The 26,394-nt window shown below is 42.9% G+C and overlaps 1 protein-coding gene across 1 annotated transcript in view; it reads right to left on the bottom strand.

Moving 5' to 3' along the window:
- Positions 1–586: 586 nt before the first annotated feature.
- ANGPT4 (angiopoietin 4) overlaps positions 587–26,394 on the bottom strand; it is a 49,789-nt gene continuing 23,981 nt past the window's right edge. Inside the window, exons 2-9 of the mRNA XM_060771872.2 lie at positions 12,343–12,498; positions 11,292–11,413; positions 9,561–9,793; positions 6,979–7,094; positions 6,579–6,680; positions 4,874–5,040; positions 3,904–4,034; positions 587–1,516 (exon numbers count right to left, since the gene is read on the bottom strand). Coding sequence (XP_060627855.2) covers positions 1,344–1,516; positions 3,904–4,034; positions 4,874–5,040; positions 6,579–6,680; positions 6,979–7,094; positions 9,561–9,793; positions 11,292–11,413; positions 12,343–12,498 — 1,200 coding nt within the window. The 3' untranslated portion in view covers positions 587–1,343. The remainder of the gene's footprint in view (positions 1,517–3,903; positions 4,035–4,873; positions 5,041–6,578; positions 6,681–6,978; positions 7,095–9,560; positions 9,794–11,291; positions 11,414–12,342; positions 12,499–26,394) is intronic.

Consider the following 26,394-nt stretch of genomic DNA (forward strand, 5'->3'; position numbering starts at 1 on the left):
GGTGAGAAAATCGGGATATAAAAGTTTTAAATAAATAATAATAATAAATATTGAAACGAAGTAATAATTGTGAAGCCATGGACCCTATTTTAGTTCTTGCAGACCACTGGTGGCTCAGGAACCACTGCTATAGAGGGTGTCCCACAGATGTTGACCACAAAGTCATAATGGAGAACCAATACATTTTAGCAAGACCATATTCCTTAATTTTCTGCCAACCTAGCAGTTCAAAAACATTCAAATGTGAGTAGAGCAATAGGTACTGCTCCAGTGGGAAGGCAACGGCGCTCCACGCATTTATGCTGGCCACATGAATTTGGAGGTGTCTGGACAATGCCGGATCTTCGGCTTAGAAATGGAGAGGAGCTCCAACCCCCAGAGTCGGACACGACTGGACTTAATGTCAAGGGAAAACCTTTATCTTTACTTATATTCCATAATTAATCAAATCTACAAATGTGGAGGACCAACAGTAGCTGAATGCTTAAACCCAATGGGCAAAAGCTTCCACTCTTACCACATTCAGATTCTAGAAACCCTTGTTTTGGAAAGCTCAGCAAGGAACACACGAAGGAGAGAAGAACCACTAGAGACAACAATAAGAAAACTTTACTTCTCTTTCCCCTTCTCTATTAAAAGCAGAATGCAAACTAGCAACGTCACAGAGAATGGTTACTATTCTACACCAGCCTCGAAATGGCTTCCTTACATGTCCATTGCCATAAATGAGTCTAGTCCTTGGAACAATGGCCACTGGCCAGTAATAGGGAAATGGCAAGCAGTTTGGCTCTTTTAGGGGAAAGAATAAATGTCAACGCCAACCAAATGGATGCACTAACCTGTAGTACAACCATTCTGAATATCTAACACTTTCAGGCTTTGTCCATGTTCGCCAACACATTCCTCGAGCATAAATGTGCCAAAAAGGATGTAGCATACACTATAAGATTTCCATATGTTATGAACTGTAGCAGTGATGGTACATGACTTAAAATCCAAACAAACACCCTCCAATCCAGGAGAGAACTGGAGGAAAAGAAGTCCAACTATACGACTAAAAATGGCATATATTTCCCCCAAAGGACAAGCATTAACATATGCAAGAGTCCTTTCTTCTTTTCATTGGTATCCTAAGATACCTCTGAAAGCTTCCATTTGTTATCAGAAAGGCAAGATTTGATGCTTGCATCTTTGATGAATTCCTGATCACTTTTCACAAGGGACATCATTCCCAGAAAGTCTGCCATTGCTCCGTTGCCACAAGTCTAGGATAGAAGACCCTTCGTTATCCATCTAGGAGCATCCTTGTTGGTCCAGAGAAATGGTGTCCCAGCCACCTTCTGCTACACTGCTTCGCGGCCACTCAAAGGCCGGATCATCATCCGCGTGCTTTTCAGCGAATATCCCGGTCCCTGGAAGTAATGCCATCGGATCCCGTTCAGTTTCCGGATGTTGTGCCTGGCTGGGTAATAGATGCCGTTCAGATTCGAGAGGCCGCAGGCATCAAACCACCAACCTGGAGGCAGAAGGTTTAGAAGTCAGGGAGGAAGATAATCATAGAGACGGAAGAGCCACAATGGCCGTCTAGTCCAACCCCCTTCTGCCAAACAATCCAAGCCCTCCTGACAGATGGCCACCTAGCCTCTGCTTAGAAACCTTCAGAGAAAGAGACTTGATCAGACTCTGAGTCCAATATCAAACAGCTTTGACCATCAGAAGTTCTTACATGGAATCTCTTTCCCTGCATTTTGAATCTATTCCTCTATTGTGTCCCAGTCTCTAGAGCAGCAGAAAACAAGCTTGCCTTCTCCAAATTTATAAATGAAACTTTATCATAGGTATGTATTAGGCATGGTTTGGTCTGGTCGGAATCATCTTAATTCGGAATAAGTTCAAAAAGATTTGCTTTTTGAAGCAATTTTGAAGTTTTTAAGGAAACCAGAAGTCCCTTTGCCCTTCTGAAGCTTTTTCTGCCGTTTCTGTTATGAAGAAGTGAGTGAGTCGGAAATTATTCAGTTTTTCCCCGCTTCTGGTCCCTGGCCTCGGCTCAAGCCTGGGAAGCTGTTTCAAACCAGAGTGGATGAATTTCCTCCCTTTCCTCTCCCTCCACTTTTGTCTCAAGCCTGGGAAGCCATTTTAAACCAGAGTGGATGAATTTCCTCCCTTTCCTCTTCCCCCTACTTCTGTCTCAAGCCTGGGAAGCCATTTTAAACCAAAGTGGATGAATTTCCTCCCTTTCCTCTCCCCCCACTTCTCTCTCAAGACTGGGAAGCCATTTTAAATCAGAGTGGATGAATTTCCTCCCTTTCCTCTCCCCCCACTTCTGTCTCAAGTCTGGGAAGCCATTTTAAACCAGAGTGGATGAATTTCCTCTCTTTCCTCTTCTCCCACTTCTGTCTCAAGCCTGGGAAGCCATTTTAAACCAGAGTGGATGAATTTCCTCCCTTTGCTTTCCTCCCTCCCAGCTTCTGGAGTAAAACAACTACTTTCAAAGTAAGGACCACCCAATGAAACAGGAAATAACACTTTCAAACCCTTAAGGAAGGATTCAGAAGTCTCGGAAGTTTTGAAAAGTTTTGAACATTTTTTTTCTGTGAAAATCAGAATTGACTTTAGAATTGAACCACCAGCGTACCCTACATCCGAAACGAGTTTTGAACCATTTTTTTTATCAAACAAGCCTAGTATGTATATATGTATGTATGTATGTATGTATGTATGTATAGAAAAAACAACATGCTTTTGTTGTTGTGCAAATACCTTCAAGTCATTCCCAGTTTATGGTGACCCTATCATGGGGTTTTCCTAGCAAGATTACTTCAGGTGGAGTTTGTTATTGTGTTCCTCTGAGACGGAGATAATGTGATTTTTTTCCAAAACGGGGGAAACATATAGTAGTTACAGGCCCTATCTACACTGCCATATAAAATCCAGATAATCTGCTTTGAGCTGGATTATATGGCAGTGTAGACTCATATAATCCAGTTCAATGAATATAATGTGGTGCATTCACTTTGTTAATCTGGATTATATGGCAGCATAGAAGTGGCTGCAGTGAGCAATTGGCATTCACTGGGATTTGGAACTGCATTATATGGTCAGTGTAGACCCATATTGCAGTTTAACTCAATTGAACTGGATTATATAAGTCCATACTAACCATATAATGCAGTTCAAGGAGCCCCTGGTGGTGCAGTGGGTTAAACCCCTGTGCCGGTAGGACTGAAGACCGACAGGTCGCAAGTTCAAATCCAGGGGGAGGCGGATGAGCTCCCTCTATCAGCTCCAGCTCCTCATGCGGGGACATGAGAGAAGCCTCCCACAAGGATGATAAAAACATCAAATCATCTGGGTGTCCCCTGGGCAATGTGCTTGCAGACGGTCAATTCTCTCACACCAGAAGCAACTTGCAGTTTCTCAGGTCGCTCCTGACACGACCAAAAAAAATGCAGTTTCAAACTGCATTATATGGCAGTGCAGATGGGCACTAAGTCCCATGATATATCATAGCACAGTAAAATGGCATCCCTTCTATAAAATGGCAAAATAAAGGTTGGTTAGTGCTTTCAAGCCATATACAGTGAATCCATGGGTGCAAAATCCATTGGATACAGAGGGCTGACTGTATAGGATTTGGCACTCTACATGGTTTCTGGCATACACTGAAGGCCTTGGAACATATTACCTGTGGATAAAGGGGGACTACCATATAGAGCTTACATTTCCAATCCAGTTATTGTGGATCATGCCTGAAAACCAACTGGTAGCCCAGTGAATCCGTTTCAGCAAGGGACTTATCTGTTCCCTTGCTTTAAAATAGTCAGTGCCCAAACTCATAAGCCCTGCCCTCTTCTCCTCCTCCTCCTCTCCTCCCAGAGTTGCCAAGGTTGAGGCCATACTCACCTCCAGACAGCATCTGGGCACATTTGCACATACAGTTGTCATTGTCTGCATCTCGAGTGCTGAAGCCGGTGCCTTGGAGGGGCAAGCCACTCTGCTGCCCAGCCGTGCCCCGGTAGCCTTTCAAGAATAGCCTGGAGAACAAAGGCCAGGAGGAGAAGCATGAAATTCATGGAATGGGGAGATTACTTGAGTATTTTTAAAATGTATCTTTCTTCCCAACATGGCCCCACCCTTGGGGACAAGAAGGAGATGGTGCAAAGGACCACCCAGCTCTTCTGTTGTTTCTGTGGACACTCTTTGTGCCCTCTCTTGGCCTCCTTTCCACCAGCAAGACTGGAACTGTCTTGGGATGAGATCTCTGGCTAACAGTTTTGGTTTGAAAAGCGAGGGAGGATGTCTTGGTGGAGGATTAGAACACCTTTCTCTGCTCTGAGGTTTGTTGAAGATCAAATTTACTTGTCTGGGATCCAACCTGGAAATTCTAACTCTGGCGAGCTGTCAGTTGACCACACACCTTCTAACATTTCACAGCTGAAAAGTGGAATGTTTATGCGTGCCTTCAAGTTGCTTGTCAACTTAGGACAACCCTGTAAATTTAAGAGCATTTCTTTAAACAAAGAGGTGGTTTTTGTCAACTCCTTCAGAAATATAACCTAGGGCACCTGGGGTTCATTGGCAGTCTCTCATCCAAGTACTAACTTGTGTCGATCCTACTTAGCTTCCAGGACCTGGTTGTCAGTGTATGAACTACTATCATATTTACTTGATTCTCCTGCTCACCTTTTTGGGCTAAATTACTTCTCCAAAATTAAGGCACACATTAGATGGTGATTTTGAGAGTGTGTTGGAGAATTGCTGCTGTGAGTAGTGAGGAAGAAGAAGCTGTAAAGTTTGTACAATACACTGACAATACACTAGGTCAACTTATACATGTCTAACCTGTGTATGGCTAGCCAAGATGCTTTCTCACCTGTACCGTTGCTTCTCGCCCCCAAGCTGGAACTTCTCATACAAGGCATAAGCACGATGTCCCTCCCAGTCCAGGAGATCCACCCTCAGAGAAAAGGCAGCTTGGTTGGTCAAGAGATGGACTGCTTCGTTCCCCAGCCAATACTCTCCTGCAGGATCCCCAAAGCCCTAAGAGAGAGGGAAACACAAGTACTCAGGGAAGGGTTCGATGTTCTGGGAAGGAGAGCTAAAACACTTTCCTGACTTCTAAGGCTGAATTCACCTCCTGTTTTGGGCCTTCAAGTACCTGTTGACTTATGGTGTAAGATAAAGGTTTCCCCTGACATTTTCTAATCGTGTCCAACCCTGGGGGTTGGTACATATTTCCATTTCTAAGCCAAAGAGCTGGTGTTGGCTGTAGATGCCTCCAAGGTCATGTGGCCAACATGACTGCAAGGAGCACCGTTACCTTCACGCAGAAGTGGTACCTATTGATCTATTGTCGAGGGCTTTCATGGCCGGAATCACTGGGTTGTTGTAGGTTTTTTCGGGCTATATGGCCATGGTCTAGAGGCATTCTCTCCTGACGTTTCACCTGCATCTATGGCAAGCATCCTCAGAGGTAATGAGGATGCTTGCCATAAATGCAGGCGAAACGTCAGGAGAGAATGCCTCTAGACCATGGTCATATAGCCCAAAAAAACCTACAACAACCCACCTATTGATCTGTTCACATTTGCATGTTTTCAAACTGCTAGGTTGGCAGAAGCTGGACCTAACAGCAGGAGCTCATCCCACTCCCCAGATTCGAACCGCCAGCCTTTCGGTCAGCAAGTTCAGCAGCTCAGAGTTTTAAACTGTTGTGCCACTGGGGGCCTTATGGTGACCCCATAAGGCAAGGAAGATTCAGAGGTGATTTTGCCAGTTCCTTCCTCTGAAATATAGCCTTCAGCACCAGGAATTCATTGGCAGTCTCCTGTCCTAGTATTAACTATATCTGATTGGGCTTGTTTTCCAAGATCAGATAAGATCTGGGCATTCAGACCTACTCTCACATGTACCTTCTGTTGACACACAGGATGCATTCAAACTGCAGAATTAATGTGGTTTGACACCACTTTCACTGCCATGGCTCAATTCTATAGGATCCTGGAAATTATACTTTTAACCTTCTCTGTGCAAGAGTGCTAATGCCTTACCGAACTACATCTCCCAGGATTCCAAAGCATTGAGACGTGCCAGTTAGTGTTGTCAAACTCCATTACTTCTACAGTGTAGGTGCAGCCACACAGTCACTAGATCTCGCTGGCAAGATGGATTCAGAAGCGGTTTACTATTGCCTTTCTCTGAAGCTGAGAGAGACTATTTTATATGTGCTTATTTTATTCCTCATCCTTGTTTTTGTTTTCCTACTTTGCATTTGATTCTTGATTTGATTGTCAATATTAAAACGAATAAATAATAACTATTTTAAGAGAGTGAAAGAATTAGAGGTCAACTTTGAGTCTCCTTGTGGAGTGAAAAAGCAGGGTATAAATAAACATAAACATAAACATTAACATAATAATAATAATAATAATAATAATAATGGTTGTCTTAGACACTTGGAAAGTGTATGTATGATACAATACAACAGCCAACATAGTGATCTTGTCTGCTGTGTACTATTCTTGTTGTGTTTCAAATAAATAAATAAATAATGTGACAAGTTTAAGGTGGACCCAAACCTGTTTGTACTCTTTCCAGCTCTTTTGGAAACTGATGCTGCCATTGACTCTGTGTTGGATCACAATCCATCCACCGCCGTCTGTCTCCATGTCACAATAGGTCTGTGGAAGAAGAAAAAGGAAACATCCACATAATCATCACCTCCAACAAGTGCTAATCATGACTGACCTTGCTAAGCTTCCAAGATCAGAGGGAGTCTGGTGCCTTTAGGGCATTTAGAATCCAGTATTAGTCCCAAATCTCTTCGTTTTTCTCTGTGGCAACATAAACAATGATGGGGCCACAGAAGTATTAGGGTCATTTCAATCCAAGCCACTTAAAAGAATTTGGATGGAAACAGCAGACCTAATTTTATGAAACAAAGCTGACACCTCCCTTCTTTTGCGTTCATTTACTGACCTTTTTGGGTTCAGTCATATTGTTGATATGGAGGGTGTAGACCCCACTGCGGTTCATTCCAGACTGGAGGATTTCCATGCAATCCTGAAACATCCGGGTCTCTTTCTTAGGAGGAACTGGAACATGAAAGACAATCCTAAATAACCCTTTTGCTACTTCAAGGAATGCAATTCTTCTCCTTAAGTACTTTCCCCTGAACTGTAGTTCAAGAACTCTCTAAGGGTGCATTTACACTGTAAGATGCTTCAGAGAGGTAATAAATACAGCCCCATGGTATGCAAAGATTATGGATGATGTTGCTGATTGCTTTCACAGGTTGCAGCAGTACCAAAGAGAAGAACTGTTGTCGTAAACTAAGAATTACACATTCTGCTGATCTCTTGTAATTAGCCTGATTAACTTCATTTTTGCGAATAGCTAACATCTCACATATGGCTTGTACTGTTTTGCTATTCTCTGCCATTTGTGCTATAGAATCATAGAATCAAAGAGTTGGAAGAGACCTCATGAGCCATCCAGTCCAACCCCCTGCCAAGAAGCAGGAATATTGCATTCAAAGCACCCCTGACAGATGGCCATCCAGCCTCTGTTTAAAAACCTCCAAAAAAGAAGCCTCCACCACACTCCGGGGCAGAGAGTTCCACTGCTGAACAGCTCTCACAGTCAGGAAGTTCTTCCTCATGTTCAGATGGAATCTCCTCTCTTGTAGTTTGAAGCCATTGTTCTGCGTCCTAGTCTCCAGGGCAGCAGAAAACAAGCTTGCTCCCTCCTCCCTGTGGCTTCCTCTCACATATTTATACATGGCTATCATGTCTCCGCTCAGCCTTCTCTTCTTCAGGCTAAACATGCCCAGCTCTTTAAGCCGCTCTTCATAGGGCTTGTTCTCCAGACCCTTCATCATTTTAGTCGCCCTCCTCTGGACACATTCTATGCTAGAAATGCCATAAATGCAATATCATGTGCCCAGGGCCACCCCATCTGATGTTATGGTATTGGCTACAGTGCCAGGCTTTAAGAACATCCTCGTAAACAACAAGCAATCTCATTATATATTCTGTGCAAGCCACATATACATTAAATAAGGATCACCATGGATGCATTAGATATTGCTTATGGACACTTTGTCTTTTTCTTTGTAGATCTGAATTCCAGTAAAATACCGATGCCTGAAATAATGCTTACTAACTTGACCAATACTGTGAGTAGATTGGACTGAAATCAATGCTGCACTTTGGCCACAGTTATTGTTTGCTGCCTCTTTGGTCCTATCTACACTGACCATTTAATGCAGTTTGAAGCTAGCTTCCAACTGAAGTGGCCAGGCAATGAATTTCCACATAAGCGTATGAAAGAACCTGCTTAATGTGGCCAAGTGCTCTGTGGTTTGTGTCATCACCATCCTTTCCTCAAACTGGTTCCAGGAATTCCTATGTAATCATCTACACCAGCGTTTCTCAACCTGTGGTTCAGGACCCCTGGGGGTGGGGTCACAAGGGGATGTCAGAGGGGTCTCCAAAGACTATCAGAAAAGATAGTATTTTCTGTTGGTCATGGGGGTTCAGTGTGGGAAGCTTGGCCAAATTCTATTGTTGGTGGGGTTCAGAATGCGCTTTGATTGTAGGTGAACTATATATCCAAGAACTACAAATCCCAAATGTCAAGGTCTATTTTCCCCAAACTCTACCAGTGTTGACATTTGGGCATATTGAGTATCTGTGCCACGTTTGGTCCTGATCTATCATTGTTTGAGTCCACAGTGTTCTCTGAATGTAGGTGAACTACAACTCCAAGAGCAAGGTCAATGCCCACCAAACCCTACCAGTATTTTCTGTTGATCATGGGAGTTCTATGTGCCAAGTTTGGTTCAGTTCCATTGTGGAGTTCAGAAGGATCTTTGATTGTAGGTTAACTATAAATTCCAGCAACTACAACTCCCAAATGACAAAGTCAATCCTCCACTCCAACCTCACCAGTGTTCAAATTTGGGAGTATTGGGTACTTGTGCCAATTTGGTCCAGTAAAGGAAAATACATCCTACATATCAGATATTTGCATGACAATTCCTAACATTAGCAAAATTACTGTTATGAAGTAGCAAAGAAAATAATGTTATGGTTGGGGGTCACCACAACATGAGGAACTGTATTAAGGGGTTGTGGCATTAGGAAGGTTGAGAACCTCTGATTTACACAGTGAAACCACTTTGTTCAATACTGGTTGGAAACTACTTTAAATGGCCAGTGTAGATGGGTTCTTTGTCTTCCTGCTCAGCTTCAGGGCTCATCCTAGATTTGCATCCCAACTGGGAAGATACAGTAGGGCTGATATTTCAGTCCTACTAATAGCATCACCACTGGAGACTGCCTTTTCACCCTTAGCATCTGTGACTCTCAACAAGAGAGCTACTCCTTTCTTACTCCTTACATTGGACACCATGAGTTACTGCTATAGTTGATACCAGCCCTAGTGATGCTGGCGCCTGTCATTTCCATGAACATCTTTCAAAATCCCCAAATGAAAGAAGTCCTTCTACAACATCATCTGAGTCTGTCTTGGACTTCTTCCTGTGACCCTAAGCTCACCTTTGCCTTGGGAGACCAGCTGGACCAAATTCTGGACAGACTCCAGGAGCTGCAACTGCTGATGATGGAGCAGGCTGGCGTTGCTGTTGGCAGCCTGCAAGGACATCTCCAGGCCCTCAATGGTGTCACTTTGGCGGCTCACCAGCTCCTGCAGCTGCTCTTTCTCCTTCCGGATCCCCTCCAGCTCCATCAGGTGCTTCGTCTCCATCTGCTGGACCCGTGTTTCTAACAGGCTGAGAATAGAAAGGAGACAATCACATGACACAATTATAGTGCTATGATTCCACTTTAATCACCATCCTATACAATCCTGGGATTGGTAGTATGCTGACGCACTAGAGCTTCCAACTGGAATGACCTCTCTCCAAACTGCACTTTGCAAGATTCCATAGGAGAAAGCCACATCAGTTAATGTGGAATTAGCACTCTGTGAGTGTTTTTGGATAGTGTCCAGGCTCAAGTCTAATTCATAAGTATTTTGCCACAGAAGTGTATGCCAGTGAAATACTGAGAGTAACTATGAGTTTTTAGGGGTTTTTTTCCATATCAGGAGTGACTTGAGAAACTGTAGGTCGCTTCTGGTGTGAGAGAATTGGCCACCTGAAAGGATGTTGCCAAGGGGACACCCGGATGTTTTGTTGTTTTTACAATCCTTGTGGAAGGCTTTTCTCATGTCCCCACATGGGAGCTAGAGCTGACAGATGGAGCTCATCCACGATCTCCCTATTTTAGGACCTCCAACCTGTTGGTCTTCAGTCCTGCTGGCACAAGGGTTTAACCCATTGCACCACTGGGGGCTACTGAATATGAGTTCATAGAGACTTTGAAAGGGACCTATGTGACATTTATGTGCCATCAATTCATCTTTGGGAGCTTTCAGACAGTACCAGAAAGAAGTGGGACAGAAAATCATGGGACCTGACTGCAAGTCCAAACACAGAGTTATCAGTCCTGGGAAATCCTTTGGGACTAAGTTTTTCCCCCCAGTCGACTCTCTGAGATGTGCTGGACCTTATATGCGCTGATGTGGGTGTGCACATAATCAGATTTCTTATTCTTGCTCCTCACCCTCCTGTAAATTCAAGTTCTGTTCAATTTTATAAACATCAGAACAAACAAATGGTTGCAGTGAGTTGTCAGTGTAATTGCTTTCCAATTGTGCTTCCATTTAGCCACCTTTGTGTCCATGGCTCCATTTGTTTACAGCCCTGATTAGCTGTTTTGTGATTTTAAAATGCATCTATTTAGCTTAAACTTCACTTAAGCCACCCTCCCTTTTATCCTTACACTTTTCAGGGCCTGTGTCGAAGGGCCCTGAGATGTTGTTGAGTGTGCTTTGAAATCATGTACAATGACCCTAAGTGAGCCTATCATGGGATATTCTTGGCACAAGTTGTTAGAGGGGATTTGTCATCATTGCTGTTCTTTCAGGCTTAGAGACAATGATTTGCCCAATGTCATCTCGTAGTTTTCAATGGTTGAACAACTATTTGAATCCTGGTCTTTAAAGTCCTCATCCAACATTCAAATTGCTAAACCATGCTGGCTGTCAGAGCAAGAATACACAGTAAAATGTGTAAATAAATTTCAATGCAATGCTCTCACCCTGAGATTTTTCCTGCTCGTCTCAAGAAACAGCAGCAAGTTGTAGGGCCTGAGATGATGGATCAGGCTCCGAAATTGAATACTATTACCACTTGCTACTTAGATGAGGTTCACAGAAGAGCCTACCTGTTTCGGTTCTGGAGTTTATGGATTTCATTCGTCTGCATCAAGAGTTGCTTCTCCAGCTTGTTTGTGGACAGAGAGTTCTCCAGAAGTTGGATCTCAATACGCGACGTTTGGTTTAGTACCTGCATATGGCATGGAACAAAATGTAAAGTCAGAATGAGAAAATACGCTGAGACAGGTTGAGTGTAATGTGCAAAGAAGCATGTACAGAGTGCTTGCCCATGCTACAAAACAGCTACAGCCATTAACTACATGCCAAAGAACTTCCAGGACTCAATAGCATTAAACCATGGCAGTAAAAGTGGTGTCAAACCACATTAATTCAACAATGTAGATGCACCCTAAGATTCAGTGCTTCAACATTCTGGTCCTGGAAAGCTTGAAACCAGACTTGGTGAAAAACTTCCACCTCTTGCAAATCCATTAGTTTTGATGTAGAAAGCTCATCTTTAGTGGCACTTTGTTTTTAATGGTCCACTTCAAGAAGAAGAATGTCTAAGGCAGAAAGATGGGACAGACAGACTGGGAAATCTCCTGAGGGGGCTGGGAAAATTAGTGATGGAACTAGATCTCACTTTTGATCTAGACTCTGGTTTCCTTCCACACAGCTGTATAAAATCCACTTTGAACTGGGTTATATGTCAGTGTGGACTCAGATAAACCAGTTCAAAGCAGATATTGTGAATTATCTGATATTCTGGGATATATCGCTGTGTGGAAGGGTCCTTGAAGGCATTTATTGTTCCTGTATGCCAAGAGGAGTGGGACTTGTGTAGTGTAGTCTCTACTGCAGTCTCCATCAGCCAGCAGAATTAATAGTGAGGAATGCTGGGATTTATTGATTTTATGGTTATATTGCATGTATGTCAACTGCGAATTGTTGTAATTTGATGTAGTCTGTGTACGATTGTTTATGTTGCAGGCATCAAACTGTGCCTTGCTCCTGTAAGCCGCCCTGAGTCCCCTTCGGGGTGAGAAGGGCGGGGTAAAAGAACCCCCAAATAAATAAATAAATAAATTTACAGTGCAACCTTTTTGCTCTGGAACCTACTTGGGCCTCCACATCCGTGAGTTTCCTGGTTTGTTCGGCTGTTTGATTCAAAAGGTTTGTGCCAATCTCTAGCATGGTGGCCGTCTGGTTGTGCACCACATTTTGCTGGATCTGCACCATTTCTGACTTCATGTTCATCTGGATGTAGCTCTCCAGCTAAAAAGAAAATAACAATAGTAATAATATTAATATAATAATAATAATAATAGCTGATGAAATCATTGATCATATCCTCAGCTGCTGCAAGAAAATTACACAGACAGACTACAAACAGAGGTACAACTCTGTGGCCCAAATGATTCATTGGAACTTATGTCACAAGTACCACCTGCCAGTAGTAAAGAACTGGTGGGATCATAAACTTGCCAAGATAATGGAAAATGAACATGCAAAAATACTGTGGGACTTTCAAATCCAGCCTGACAAAGTTTTGAAAGACAATACACCAGCAAGACGATTGTGGAAAAGAAAAAAGTTTGAATTTTAATGTCGCCATACCGGTGACAGTCGCATTGAGGAAATACAACAGGAAAAATTCCGCTGTTATCAGGACTTCAAAATCAAACTGCAAAGGCTCTGGCATAAACCAGTCCAGGTGGTCTCAGTGGTCATGGGCACACTGGGTGCCATCCCAAAAGATCTCAGCTGGCATTTGGAAACAATAAACATTGACAAAATCACGATCTGCCAACTGCAAAAGGCCACCTGACTTGGATCTGTGTGCATCTTTCGAAAATACATCACACAGGGAAGTGTTTGATGTGACAATGTATTGTCGAAGGCTTTCATGGCCGGAATCACTGGGTTGTTGTAGGTTTCTTCGGGCTATATGGCCATGGTCTAGAGGCATTCTCTCCTGACGTTTTGCCTGCATCTATGGCAAGCATCCTCAGAGGTAGTGAGGTCTGTTGGAACTAGGAAAAAGGGTTTATATATCTCTGGAATGACCAGGGTAAGACAAAGGGCTCTTTTCTGCTGGAGCTAGGTGTGAATGTTTCAACTGACCACCTTGATTAGCATGCAATGGGCTGACTGTGCCTGGAGCAAACCTTTGTTGAGAGGTAATTAGATGTCCCTGCCTGTTTCCTCTCTGTTGTTGTGCTGTTGCAATTTTAGAGTTTTTTAATACTGGTAGCCAGATTTTGTTCATTTTCATGGTTTCCTCCTTTCTGTTGAAATTCTCCACATGCTTGTGGATTTTAATGGCTTCTCTGTGTAGTCTGACATGGTGGTTGTGAGAGTGGTCCAGCATGTCTGTGTTCTCAAATAATATGCTATGTCCAGGTTGGTTCATCAGGTGCTCTGCTATGGCTGACTTCTCTGGTTGAAGTAGTCTGCACTGCCTTTCGTGTTCCTTGATTCGTGTCTGGGCGCTGCGTTTGGTGGTCCCTCTGTAGACTTGTCCACAGCTGCATGGTATGCGGTAGACTCCTGCAGAAGTGAGAGGATCCCTCTTGTCCTTTGCTGAACGTAGCATTTGTTGGATTTTCTTGGTGGGTCTGTAGATGGTTTGTATGTTGTGTTTCCTCATCAGCTTCCCTATGCGATCAGTGGTTCCCTTGATGTATGGCAAGAACACTTTTCCTCTGGGTGGATCTTCACCTTTATTCTCGTGGCTTGTTCTTGGTCTTGCAGCTCTTCTGATGTCTGAGGTGCAGTATCCAAGATGAACTGAACCATCTCAACTGGGCTCTCCAGGCCAATGAATACTCCACCTCAGACATCAGAAGAGCTGCAAGACCAAGAACAAGGGGGGAAAAAAGAAGGGGCCTGAGGTTGTTAGGACTTGTGGGAATTGGAGGGCCAAAGTTGGCCCATGCCTGGTCGAGAACATATTTTTTTTGCGGTAAAAAAAATCCCAGCTCTTCTTGAAGCCAGAGAGTATGCTATCTAGCAACCTGACCATTGCGTTCAGGAAACAAAATGAAACAAAATGCTATCCTCCACTTGGAAAAAATCAATCTCTCTGGGAAATGTTAGCTGGAGCAATATTGCTCTTTTTATCCTTGACATCTTCTTGCTTTAGAAACATCTCAGCATTTCCAACATTCAGGCTATATGACTAGACCAGCTGGGAAAAGATGATTTGACTGAGCAAAACCCTGGAACACAACACAAGTTCAGAGGTGAATTTTCCAAGCCAGACAACCCAACACTGTATAGGAAGGAAAGCATTTACATTTCTTGGATTTAAATTGCAATTTTTGAAAATGTAATCAAAATTCAATTTAAAAAAAGGAAGGAAAGCATTATCTCAGTTCATCCTTCAGCCAAGGGAATGAAATTTGTAAATATCTCCCAGCGCTGCTGTTTCTCTTTCCAACTTCCCTTTTGTGTCTTTATTTACTGTATTATTTATATACCGCTTTTCGCAACCCCTGAGGAGACTCAAAGTGGATTACAACAAATAATGGCAAAATTCAATGCCTAGCATACATAAAACCAAATCATAAATCTGAACAACATATAACTAAAGCATAAATTCAATCAGACAATCGACTCTAGGATAAGAGGACATTTAAACATGAAAACATAAAAATTAAAAACACCTCATGAAAACGTATTGTCGAAGGCTTTTATGGCTGGAATCACTGGGTTGTTGTAGGTTTTTCCGGGTTATATGGCCATGTTCTGGAGGCATTTTCTCCTGACATTTCGCCTGCATCTATGGCAAGCATCAGGTGCTTGCCATAGGTGCAGGTGAAACGTCAGGAGAAAATGCCTCCAGAACATGGCCATATAACCCAGAAAAACCTACAACAACCTCATGAAAACATTAAAATCACATGATCCAAAATTGTAGATCAGGCCATTCCAAATGTCAATTGCACATATTCCATATTTACTTCTTGTACTGGTAACTTTACTAATCAAAAGCTTGGTTCCATAACCTCGTCTTTGTTCTCCTTCTAAAGGCCAGAAGAAAGAGGGCTGATCTAATCTCACAGGGGAGAGACTTCCAGAGTCGAGGAGCCACCACTGAGAAGGTCCTGTCTCTGGTCCTGTCTCTCATCCCCACCAACTGCACTTGCGAAGCAGATGGGACCGAAAGCAGGGCCTCCCCAGAAGATGTTAACCTCAGTGATGGTTCATACCAGGAGATACATTCATCCATGTAAGCTGGACCGGAACCATTTAGGGCTTTATAGGCTAAAACCAGCACTTTAAATTGTGCTCGGAAGCAGACTGGCAACCAGTGGAGCTGGCATAACAGGGGAGTTGTGTGCTTCCTGCATGCCGCTCCAGTGAGAAACCTGGGTGCTGCCATTTGAAGCTTCTGTTTTGGTACAGCTGCACCAGGAGTTCCAGCTTATCTTGCTATCTGTTTGATGCTGCATGTATTTTGAAGTTATATGCCTTTGCAGTTAGATGACTCTCCTTATTTTGCAGTTATTGGGTCAATTGCTTGTCAATTATCCATAGGTTCCCTAGTCCTGCCCCCTTTTTGGGCTTTGGTAGGGAAGTGAGCCATTTTGAGTTTATTTTCAGCTAGGTTAACCAATGTATGGGATGTGTGTTGCTTCCCCTGTGCAAAGGCTTCAACCTTTAAGAATTTCCAGGGTTACAACAGAATTCCAGGGTCACAGAAACTCTAACAGATGCTCCAGGGGAGAACAGCTTTACGAGTCTCCTAAGAACTCCAGGGAAGCCTTCCACAGCCTTGAGAGTTTCCAGGAAGACAGCCTTAAGGTCTAAAGAACTCCAGCTGGAGAACATCCATTGCCTTGCTGGTAGGTCCTCTCAGCGCTCGAGAAGCAGTTCGGCCTGGCAGCGGAACCCACACCAGTGAGGGTTGGATTTTAGTCAGCCTTGGGAGAAGTTAAAAAAGGGGAATTTTCCTTTAACGAAAATTATTGAAGACAGTGCCTGTCCCCTGTGGGCAAGATTGGGAGAACTAATTCTTTATCAAGAAAGCTTTGAAGTACCTGTTTGATTCATTAATAGAAGACTTTGTTGTATTTTTCAAGCCATATCAAGACTCTTTTGTAGTGGAAACCTCTTAGAACTTCTTCTTAGGCCCCTGGCTTCCTGCTGGGCAAAGGTTACACATCCTATATTTAAAGCCAACCAAATACAGGCCCAGCGGCGACAGAACAGCTTCTGAACAGTCTTCAAAGGCAACCCCACATAGAGTGTGTTGCAGTAGTCTATTCGGGATGTAACCTGAGCATGGACCACCATGGCCAAGTCTTGCTTTCCAAGGTATGGGTGCAACTGGCTCACAAGTTTGAATTGTGTGAACGCTCCCCTGGCCACTGCTAAGATCTGGGGTTCTAGGCTCAATGATGAGTCCAAGAGAACTCCCAAGCTGCGGACCTGCGTGTTCACGGAGAGTGCAACCCCATCACGGAGAGTGCAACCCCCAGGCTGTAACCCTATATCCTGTTTGGCCTTACAACTGACCAGAAGTGCCTCTGTCTTGTCTGGACTCAATTTCCATTTGTTCGCCCTCATCCAGACCATCACAGCTGCCAAACACCGGTTCAAGACCTGAACAGCCTCCTTAGCAGCAGGTGGAAAGGAGTGATAGAGTTGTACATCATCTGCATACAAATGATAACACTGTACAGCAGTGTTTTTCAATTTTCTGTCTTCCAGATGTTTCGGATTCCAGCTCCCAGAATTCCTGGGTGCATCTACTCTGTGGAATGAATGCAGTTTGACCCTACCTTAATTCTATGGCTCAATGCCATGGGATCCTGGAAGATGTAGTTTTATAGAGTCATTAGCCCTCTCTGCCAAAGAGTGCTGGCGCTTCATAGAATCATAGAATCAAAGAGTTGGAAGAGACCTCATGGGCGATCCAGTCCAACCCCATTCTGCCAAGAAGCAGGAATATTGCATTCAAATCACCCCTGACAGATGGCCATAAAAGCTTCCAAAGAAGGAGCCTCCACCACACTCCAGGGCAGAGAGTTCCACTGCTGAACAGCTCTCACAGTCAGGAAGTTCTTCCTCGTGTTCAGATGGAATCTCCTCTCTTGTAGTTTGAAGCCATTGTTCCATTGCATCCTAGTCTCCAGGGAAGCAGAAAACAAGCTTGCTCCCTCTTCCCTGTGGCTTCCTCTCACATATTTATACATGGCTATCATATCTCCTCTCAGCCTTCTCTTCTTCAGGCTAAACATGCCCAGCTCCTTAAGCTGCTCCTCATAGGGTTTGTTCTTCAGACCTTTGATCATTTTAGTCGCCCTCCTCTGGACACATTCCAGCTTCATCATACAATTCTCATAATTCCATACCACTGACCCTATGGTAGTTAAAAGTAGTGTCAAACTGCCTTATTTCTGCAGTGCAAATGCACCTTAAGAGGGAAAATAACACACACACACACACACACACACACGAGATTTCTTTTTTCTGCTTCCATCCCATAATTCCCAAACAGCTGGGGAATATCCGCTTGCATCTCCTTTGGGATTTGGTTGCTCCAATCCCAACTATGTTTTGGACGCTGTGTGACAGTGTAGAAATAAACATGTCGTTTCCTCCAACACGCATCCTAATCTGCGTTTTGTTGAAGCATTTCTGGGGATGGCAAGCTTTTATTTTAATATCACTACAAAAGATTCCTGCAAAGTTTAATAGCAGATTTATATATATATATATATATGTTCATGTCACCAGCTTGATGGCCCTGGCTCCATTTGGACTCCTAGAAATTCCTTGCCCACAGCAATGGAAAATGAAACTTGAGCAAGGAACATTATGTATCGCAGGCGCATCCAAGGACAGAGTGCTAATGCTGTAATTTAATTGTTACCCAGTGGAGCCCGCTTTCTTTCTCTTCTCTCACTTTCAATTGTTAAATGGTGAATCAACATGTAATTAATCCAGTTGATTCAAAGCTTTACTTTATTTGGGGATGCATCTTTACTGAGGAATTAATGCACTTTGACCCAACTTGAATTTCAATTTATTGTTGAAGACTTTCATGGCCGGAATCACTGGGTTACTATGAGTTTTTCATGCTGTATGGCCATGTTCCAGTAGCATTATCTCCTAACGTTTCACCTGCAGCTGTGGCTAATGGCATTCTCAGAGGTTCTGTTGACAGTTAGGCAAGTAGAGTGTATATATACATGTGGAATATCCGGGGGGCAGGGGAGAGAAGCCTTTGTTACAGTAAGTCGTAGCAGGACCAAGTGTGTGTGTGTTGAAGAAAAACCTTATGATGGTAATTATTATGTGCAACTGGTAATGTAGGTCAACCAGCAAGCTTGGGCCACCCCTGGTGGGGTATAACTAAACGACTCCGACCCTGTTTACCTCTCCAAACGTATTCTCCCCTATGAACCATCAAGATTATTAAGATCGTCTGGAGAGGTCCTGCTCTCGGTCCCACCGGCCTCGCAAGCGCGTCTGGTGGGAACGAGGGACAGGGCCTTCTCGGTGGTGGCCCCTCGGATCTGGAACTCTCTCCCACTGGAGATCAGAACTGCCACTTCTATCCTGATGTTTAGGAAACAGGTGAAGACTTGGCTATGGAGACAGGCATTTGACGAGTGAGTCAACACCCTGAGATATGGATGGAGGATGATGAACAACGATTTTAGTGTGACGACTGACCATTGTAATTATTGATTGTAATTGCTGTTTTAATGTTTTACTGTAATATGTATTATGATGTTTTATTGATTGTCTGTGATATTATGGTTGGAAACCGGCCTGAGTCCCTCAAGAGAGCTGAGAAGGCCGGTATATAAAACTTTTAAATAAATAAATAAAATAAATAAATATAACTGTATGGGTTTTAGAATACAGTTCAGTGTTTGCTCTCAGGAGCTCTATACACAAAGGCTTTGCTCTGGGGAGCAGTTTGGAGAAGCTACTCTGAAGGAGGCTATGGTGGAATAGCTATTTACTCAAGGTTTATATTTTGCTCTCTCATTTGATTGAAGATGAAGGACTATGTAAGTTTGTTGCATTGTTATTTTTGTATGCAACACTGAAAGTTTATGTTTCACCTCTGCTATTAAGAGTAAAGATTTTTCTGTTCATTTATCCTCTTGCCTGTGTGTCTTTTACATGAGACATTGACTAGAATTCTCTTGCTGCACAACAACCTTGTCTGTTTGAAGCAAGTGTTGTTGTTGCAATTAGGTAAAGGTAAAGGTTTTCCCCTGACATTAGTCCAGTCATGTCCGTCTCTGGGGTTGGTGCTCATCTCCAACTCTAAGCCATTTCTAAGTTGTCCGTAGACACCTCCAAGATCATGTGGCTGGCATGACTGCATGGAGCACTGTTACCTTCCCACCGGAGCAGTACCCATTGATCTACTCACATTTGCATGTTTTCGAACTGCTAGGTTGGCAGAAGCTGTGGCTGACAGTGGAAGCTCACACCATTCTCCAGATTCGAACCTGCAACCTTTCAATCATCAAGTTCAGCAGCTCAGTGCTTTAACCCATCGCACCACTGGGGGGCTCCTGGGTGTTGCAATTAGCAAGCTCGAATTAGCATTTGAGTAGCCATGAAGCTTGCAAAGTCAATCAGGAAGTGAGTGGGTGAACCAAAACACCTAAACCAGGCTCTACAGGCCAATGTGTACTCTGCGACAGACATCAAAAGAGCTGCAAGACCAAGAACAAGCCACAAGAGTAAAGAAAAAGATCAATCCAGAGGAAAAGTGTTCTTACCATACATCAGGGAAATCAGTGACTGCATACGGAAGATGATAAAGAAACACAACCTACTAACGATCTATAGACCCACTAAGAAAATTCAACAAATGCTACGTTCAGCACAAGACAAGAGGGATCCTCTAAACACTACAGGAGTCTACCATAGTGTTTGTCCTAAGCAGTTCGAAAACAGTTTGAGCTGTAATTAGAGAAATTAGGTATCATTAAAACAAGTGGGGGAGGTATTTTATGACATATAGAAAAAGTTCAAAAAATGCCCAATGACCAGGGCAAAAGGAAGGAGGAAGCCCCAATGGCTCTTGATTATACAGGATGGAGTGACAGCACCCTCCTGTGGCTGGATTCAAGTCTGTTGGAGCTAGGTGTGAATGTTTCAACCTAGCTCCTTGATTAGCACTTGATGCCTGACAGTTTTTAGGTGTGACTTGTTACTGCCTAGCAATATCCTTTGTTGAGAGGAGATTGGGTGTTCCTGATTGTTTCGTGTCTGGAGTTCCCCTGTGTTCGAGTTTAGTTCTTTATTTACTGTTATAACTTTAGATATTTTTTAATACTGGTAGCCAGATTTTTAAAAAAAATGGCCATACAACCCAAAAAACCTACAACAACCCAATCAAGTGGCAGTTAACACCTCCCAAACAAAGGATGCCTCAAGCCAAACAACAGCCAGGCTACCTCTATGCAAATAGTGATTGACTTTGCAGCTGCAAGACTACCCAAATACTAATCAAGTTTGCTAATTGCAACATTTGTACTTGCTTCAAACAGGCAAGAGTTATTTCTCCCACCCTGGGCATTTCAGAATTATATACTAGGGCTGGGCGGTTTTGTTCGTTAATTTCGTAATTCGTTATTGATTCGTATTTAAATTAGCTTACGATCTGATATTGAACCATGCAGGAGCAACTAAAAATCGAAACGAATTTTTCAATTTATTTCGTAATTGTTTCGTAATTGGTTCGAAATCATTTCGAAATTGTTTCGAAATCGTTTCGTTATTATTTCCGTATGTCCGGTGCAATTTTTATAGTTGTTGTTTGTTTTATCAGTGATGAAAAAATAAATTATCACACCAACAGTCAACAACAGAGGGAGAGGGAAGCTTCAGAAGTTCCCCCTCTCCCATTTGGAGGTTTTTTTAGCGTATTGCGCAATCGCGTCCGCCATTAATGAATCAATTCGAAATTTACAAAATTTTGAAATTTTTAAAAGGGAAAATTTCAGAATTATTACAAAATACCAAACACAAGGGCCACCTAAAAACGAAACGAGTTTAGAAACAATTTTTTCTGTTGTTACCCAGCCCTATTATATACACATCACTGGCCTCATATCCAACAGACCTTTGAAGATGCCGGCTACAGATGCAGGTGAAATGACAGGAGAGAATGCTACAAGAACAGGGCCATACAGCCCAAAAACTTACAGCAACCCATTGAATTACAATTACTATGGCTTAAAGCTGTGGAATCGTGGCACTAATAGTTTTTAGCAGAGAGGTTTCACCTTGTAAAACTACAGCTCTCAGGATTCAAAGCATTGAGCCATGGGCAGTTAGAATGGTGTCAAACTGGGGTGGAACTCCTTCCTTGGAGGCATTTAAACAGAGGCTGGATGGCCATCGGTCAAGGGTGTTTTGATTGTGGGTTTTCTGCATGGCAGGGAGTTGAATTAGATGCCCCATGTGTATTATTCTATGAAACTGTGTTAATTCTACAGTGTGGATTCACCCTCAGATTCACAATAGGATTTAGGCAAATAAGGGAGCCATTTAGATGCTAGAACTGTGGAACTAGATGTCCACTCCAAACCTAAATGCATAAATAATACATGGAAGTAAATGAGTTTTTTATATAAAAAAAAATACATCACTTATAAAGAGACCCATAAGATCTGGGGAAAAAGACATTCCACTACAAAGTTGGACAGGACCTTGCTGTCAAAAGAGGATGCGATGGCAGATTGGGCGTCTGCAATGTTTGGCATCCTTGCAAAAGACAGAAAGAGAGATGCTTTCCGTTTAGGACACAGATTAAAGTCAGATGTGGTCTCCTTTCTCCCAATGCACCAGGGAGCTACATTTCCCAAAACTTTCCTATTTTTAAGAATTGTTATTGTAAATCAGATGTTTAGCTAGTTTGATGCATTCCAGGTGATCAGTGTTTTGGAAAGATTTGTGGGACTTGGAGAGGAGGAGGACTTCCAAAGATATACTGCACAGATCCATGGGGGAATGTCCCAAAAATGTATTCATTCTGTGGAAGTCAGTCAGGAAGCAAGATATTTAGGGGGAAAAACCTAACAGTGTTACAAGTACCCATTATCCAAAAGTGTTTTAGATTCTGAATTTTATTTTTTTTAAGATTTTGGAATACTTATATTGGCTCTCAATCTGGAGATGAATCCAAGGTCAAACACAAAATCCCTTTATGCTCCATATACACCTTGTATACACACTTTGAAGGTAATTTTATACACAATACAAAATTTTGTGCATGAAGAAAAGTCGTTTACATTGGACTCTCAGAAAGCATTGGTATTGCTATCTCAGGGCCCTTCTACACTGCCATATAAAATCCAGATTATCTGCTCTGAAATGGATTATTTGGAAGTGTAGACTCATATAATTCAGATCAAAGCTGTATTGTCGAAGGCTTTCATGGCCGGAATCACTGGGTTGTTGTAGGTTTTTTTGGGCTATATGGCCATGGTCTAGAGGCATTCTCTCCTGACGTTTCGCCTACATCTATGGCAAGCATCCTCAGAGGTAGTGAGGTCTGTTGGAACTAGGAAAAAGGGTTTATATATCTGTGGAATGACCAGGGTGGGACAAAGAACTCTTGTCTGCTGGAGCTAGGTGTGAATGTTTCAACTGACCACCTTGATTAGCATTTGATGGCCAGACAGTGCCTGGAGCAAACTTTTGTTGAGAGGTGATTAGATGTCCTAGTTTGTTTCCTCTCTGTTGTTGTGCTCTTGTAATTTTAGAGTTTTTTTTTAATATTGGTAGCCAGATTTTGTTCATTTTCATGGTTTCCTCCTTTCTGTTGAAATTGACCACATGCTTGTGGATTTCAATGGCTTCTCTGTGTAGCCTGACATGGTGGTTGTGAGAGTGGTCCAGCATTTCTGTGTTCTCAAATCATATGCTGTGTCCAGGTTGGTTCCTCAGGCGCTCTGCTATGGCTGATTTCTCTGGCTGAAGTAGTCTGAAGTGCCTTTCATGTTCCTTGATTTGTGTTTGGGTGCTGTGTTTGGTAATCAAAGCTGTTATTGTCGATTATCTGTTTTGATAATCTGGGTTATATGGCAGTGTAGAAGTGGTCTCAGCCACTCACGTGGACGATTTTGAGTTTTGGAACTCAGGGTATGGGATGCTCCACCTGGATGCTTTTGGTAAAACTGCTTCCTCAAAAGATGAAAGATGTCTGTTTGCCATTGCACGTGCTTTTGTTCACTATGTATCTTGCACTAAGAGTGCTGTTCCATCAACATTGCCATATAATGCAGTCTGAAACTGCATTGTATGGTCACTGTAGACTCACCTAATGCAATTCAATGGGATTAAACTGCATTAAATAAGTCTATACTGACCTTACAGACCAGTTTCAAACTGCATTATACGGAAATAAAGATGGGGTAAGTATGTGTTGAATTTACAGATCAGTTAACAAGGAACTTCCTGATGGTAGGGGCTGTTTAGCTATGGAACTTGCTGCCTCTTCTCTGGAAGTTTTTAAGCAGAGGCAGGATGCCCATCTGTCAGGAGTGGTTGGGTTGTGTCTTCCTTCATGACAAAAGAGGGTTGGACTGGATGACCCTTGTGGTCTCTTCCAGCCCTTGAATTCTAGGGTTCTATATGTCTTTCCTTTAAGGCTCCTTCTACATTGCCATATAACCCAGTTCAAAGCAGATAATCTGGATTTTATCTGGCAGTGTAGAAGGGGACTAATTCTATTTCCGCTTGCTGCTTTTCTTTATACGGCTTCTGCTGTCCAGTCACATCCGCCTGGCTGGAATCAATTACTGATTTTCACTCCACTTGTTTGTTTATTGAAAAGCTTTCTTTGGTTTTTGTTTGGTTTGGTTTTGTTTATAATGCAAGTTGCCTTTTCCAGCCAATGCTTCCTAAGGAAGTGTATTAAAAGATTCAAGCCAGGCAAAACAAAACTCAGATGTCAAAGCCAGACAGCAAGCAAGTTCAAAACAATGGCTGCCAAAGTCACCCAGGTTTAGAGGTCAAGGTGGATTTGAGAAGGAAGTAGGAAGTGGTGCCCATTATACCTACAAGGCTGTGGTATGATGAAAATCAGAGACTTGGGCAAAACCCTGATATCTAGCAACCCTCCTCCTTACAATTTCTAATGTTGCCCTTTGCTGCAGATTGGGAAGGCTTTAAGACAGTGTTTCTCAACCTGGGGGTCGAGACCACTGCAGGGGTGGGAAGGGGGTGTAAGAGGGGTCACCAAAGACCATCAGAAAACACAGTATTTTCTGTTGCTCATGTGGTTTCTGTGTGTGATGTTTGGCCCAATTTTATCATTGTTGGTGGAGTTCAGAATGCTCTTTGATTGTCGGTGGACTAGAAATCCCAGCAACTACAACTTCCAAATGTCAAGATCTATTTTCCCCCAACTTCACCAGTGTTCACATTTGGACATATTGAATATTCATGCCAAGTTTGGTCCAGATCCATCATGCTTTGTGTCCACAGTGCTCTCTGAAGGAAGGTGACCTACAACACCAAAACTCAAGGTCAATGCCCACCGAACCTTTCCAGTATTTTCTGTTGGTCATGGGAGTTCTGTGTGCCAAGTTTGATTCAATTACATTGTTGGTGGTGTTCAGAATGCTCTTTGATTGTAGGTGAACAAGAAATCCCAGCAACTACAACTTCCAAATGTCAAGGTCTATTTTCCCCCAACTTCACCAGTGTTCACATTTGGACATATTGAATATTCATGCCAAGTTTGGTCCAGATCCATCATGCTTTGTGTCCACAGTGCTCTCTGAAGGAAGGTGACCTACAACACCAAAACTCAAGGTCAATGCCCACCGAACCTTTCCAGTATTTTCTGTTGGTCATGGGAGTTCTGTGTGCCAAGTTTGATTCAATTACATTGTTGGTGGTGTTCAGAATGCTCTTTGATTGTAGGTGAACAAGAAATCCCAGCAACTACAACTTCCAAATGTCAAGGTCTATTTTCCCCCAACTTCACCAGTGTTCACATTTGGACATATTGAATATTCATGCCAAGTTTGGTCCAGATCCATCATGCTTTGTGTCCACAGTGCTCTCTGAAGGAAGGTGACCTACAACACCAAAACTCAAGGTCAATGCCCACCGAACCTTTCCAGTATTTTCTGTTGGTCATGGGAGTTCTGTGTGCCAAGTTTGATTCAATTACATTGTTGGTGGTGTTCAGAATGCTCTTTGATTGTAGGTGAACAAGAAATCCCAGCAACTACAACTTCCAAATGTCAAGGTCTATTTTCCCCCAACTTCACCAGTGTTCACATTTGGACATATTGAATATTCATGCCAAGTTTGGTCCAGATCCATCATGCTTTGTGTCCACAGTGCTCTCTGAAGGAAGGTGACCTACAACACCAAAACTCAAGGTCAATGCCCACCGAACCTTTCCAGTATTTTCTGTTGGTCATGGGAGTTCTGTGTGCCAAGTTTGATTCAATTACATTGTTGGTGGTGTTCAGAATGCTCTTTGATTGTAGGTGAACAAGAAATCCCAGCAACTACAACTTCCAAATGTCAAGGTCTATTTTCCCCCAACTTCACCAGTGTTCACATTTGGACATATTGAATATTCGTGCCAAGTTTGGTGCAGATCTGTCTTTGTTTGAGTCCACAGTGCTCTCTAGATGTAGGCGAACTACAACTCCAAAACTCAAGGTCAATGCCCATCAAACCGTTCCAGTATTTTCTGTTGGTCATAGGAGTTCTGTGTGCAAAGTTTGGTCCTATTCCATCATTGGTGGAGTTCCGAATGCTCTTTGATTGTAGGGAAACTAGAAATCCCAGCAACTACAACTCCCAAATGTCAAGGTCTATTTCCCCCAAATTCCACCGGTGTTCACATTTGGGCATATTGAGTATTGGTGCCAAGTTTGGTCCAGATGTCTTTGTTTGAGTCCACAATGCTCTCTAGATGTAGGTGAACTACAACTCCAAAACTCAAAGTCAATGCTCACCAAACCGTTCCAGTATTTTCTGTTGGTCATGGGAGTTCTGTGTGCCAAATTTGGTTCAATTCCATCATCAGTGGAGTTTGGAATGCTCTTTGATTTTAGATGAACTATAAATCCCAGCAATTGCAACTCCCAAATGACAAAATTAATCCTCCCCAGCCCCACCAGTATTGGGTGTATTTGGGTGTATCGGGCATTT

Source organism: Anolis sagrei, chromosome 4 (genome assembly GCF_037176765.1).
Source record: "Anolis sagrei isolate rAnoSag1 chromosome 4, rAnoSag1.mat, whole genome shotgun sequence".
Taxonomy (NCBI): domain Eukaryota; kingdom Metazoa; phylum Chordata; class Lepidosauria; order Squamata; family Dactyloidae; genus Anolis; species Anolis sagrei.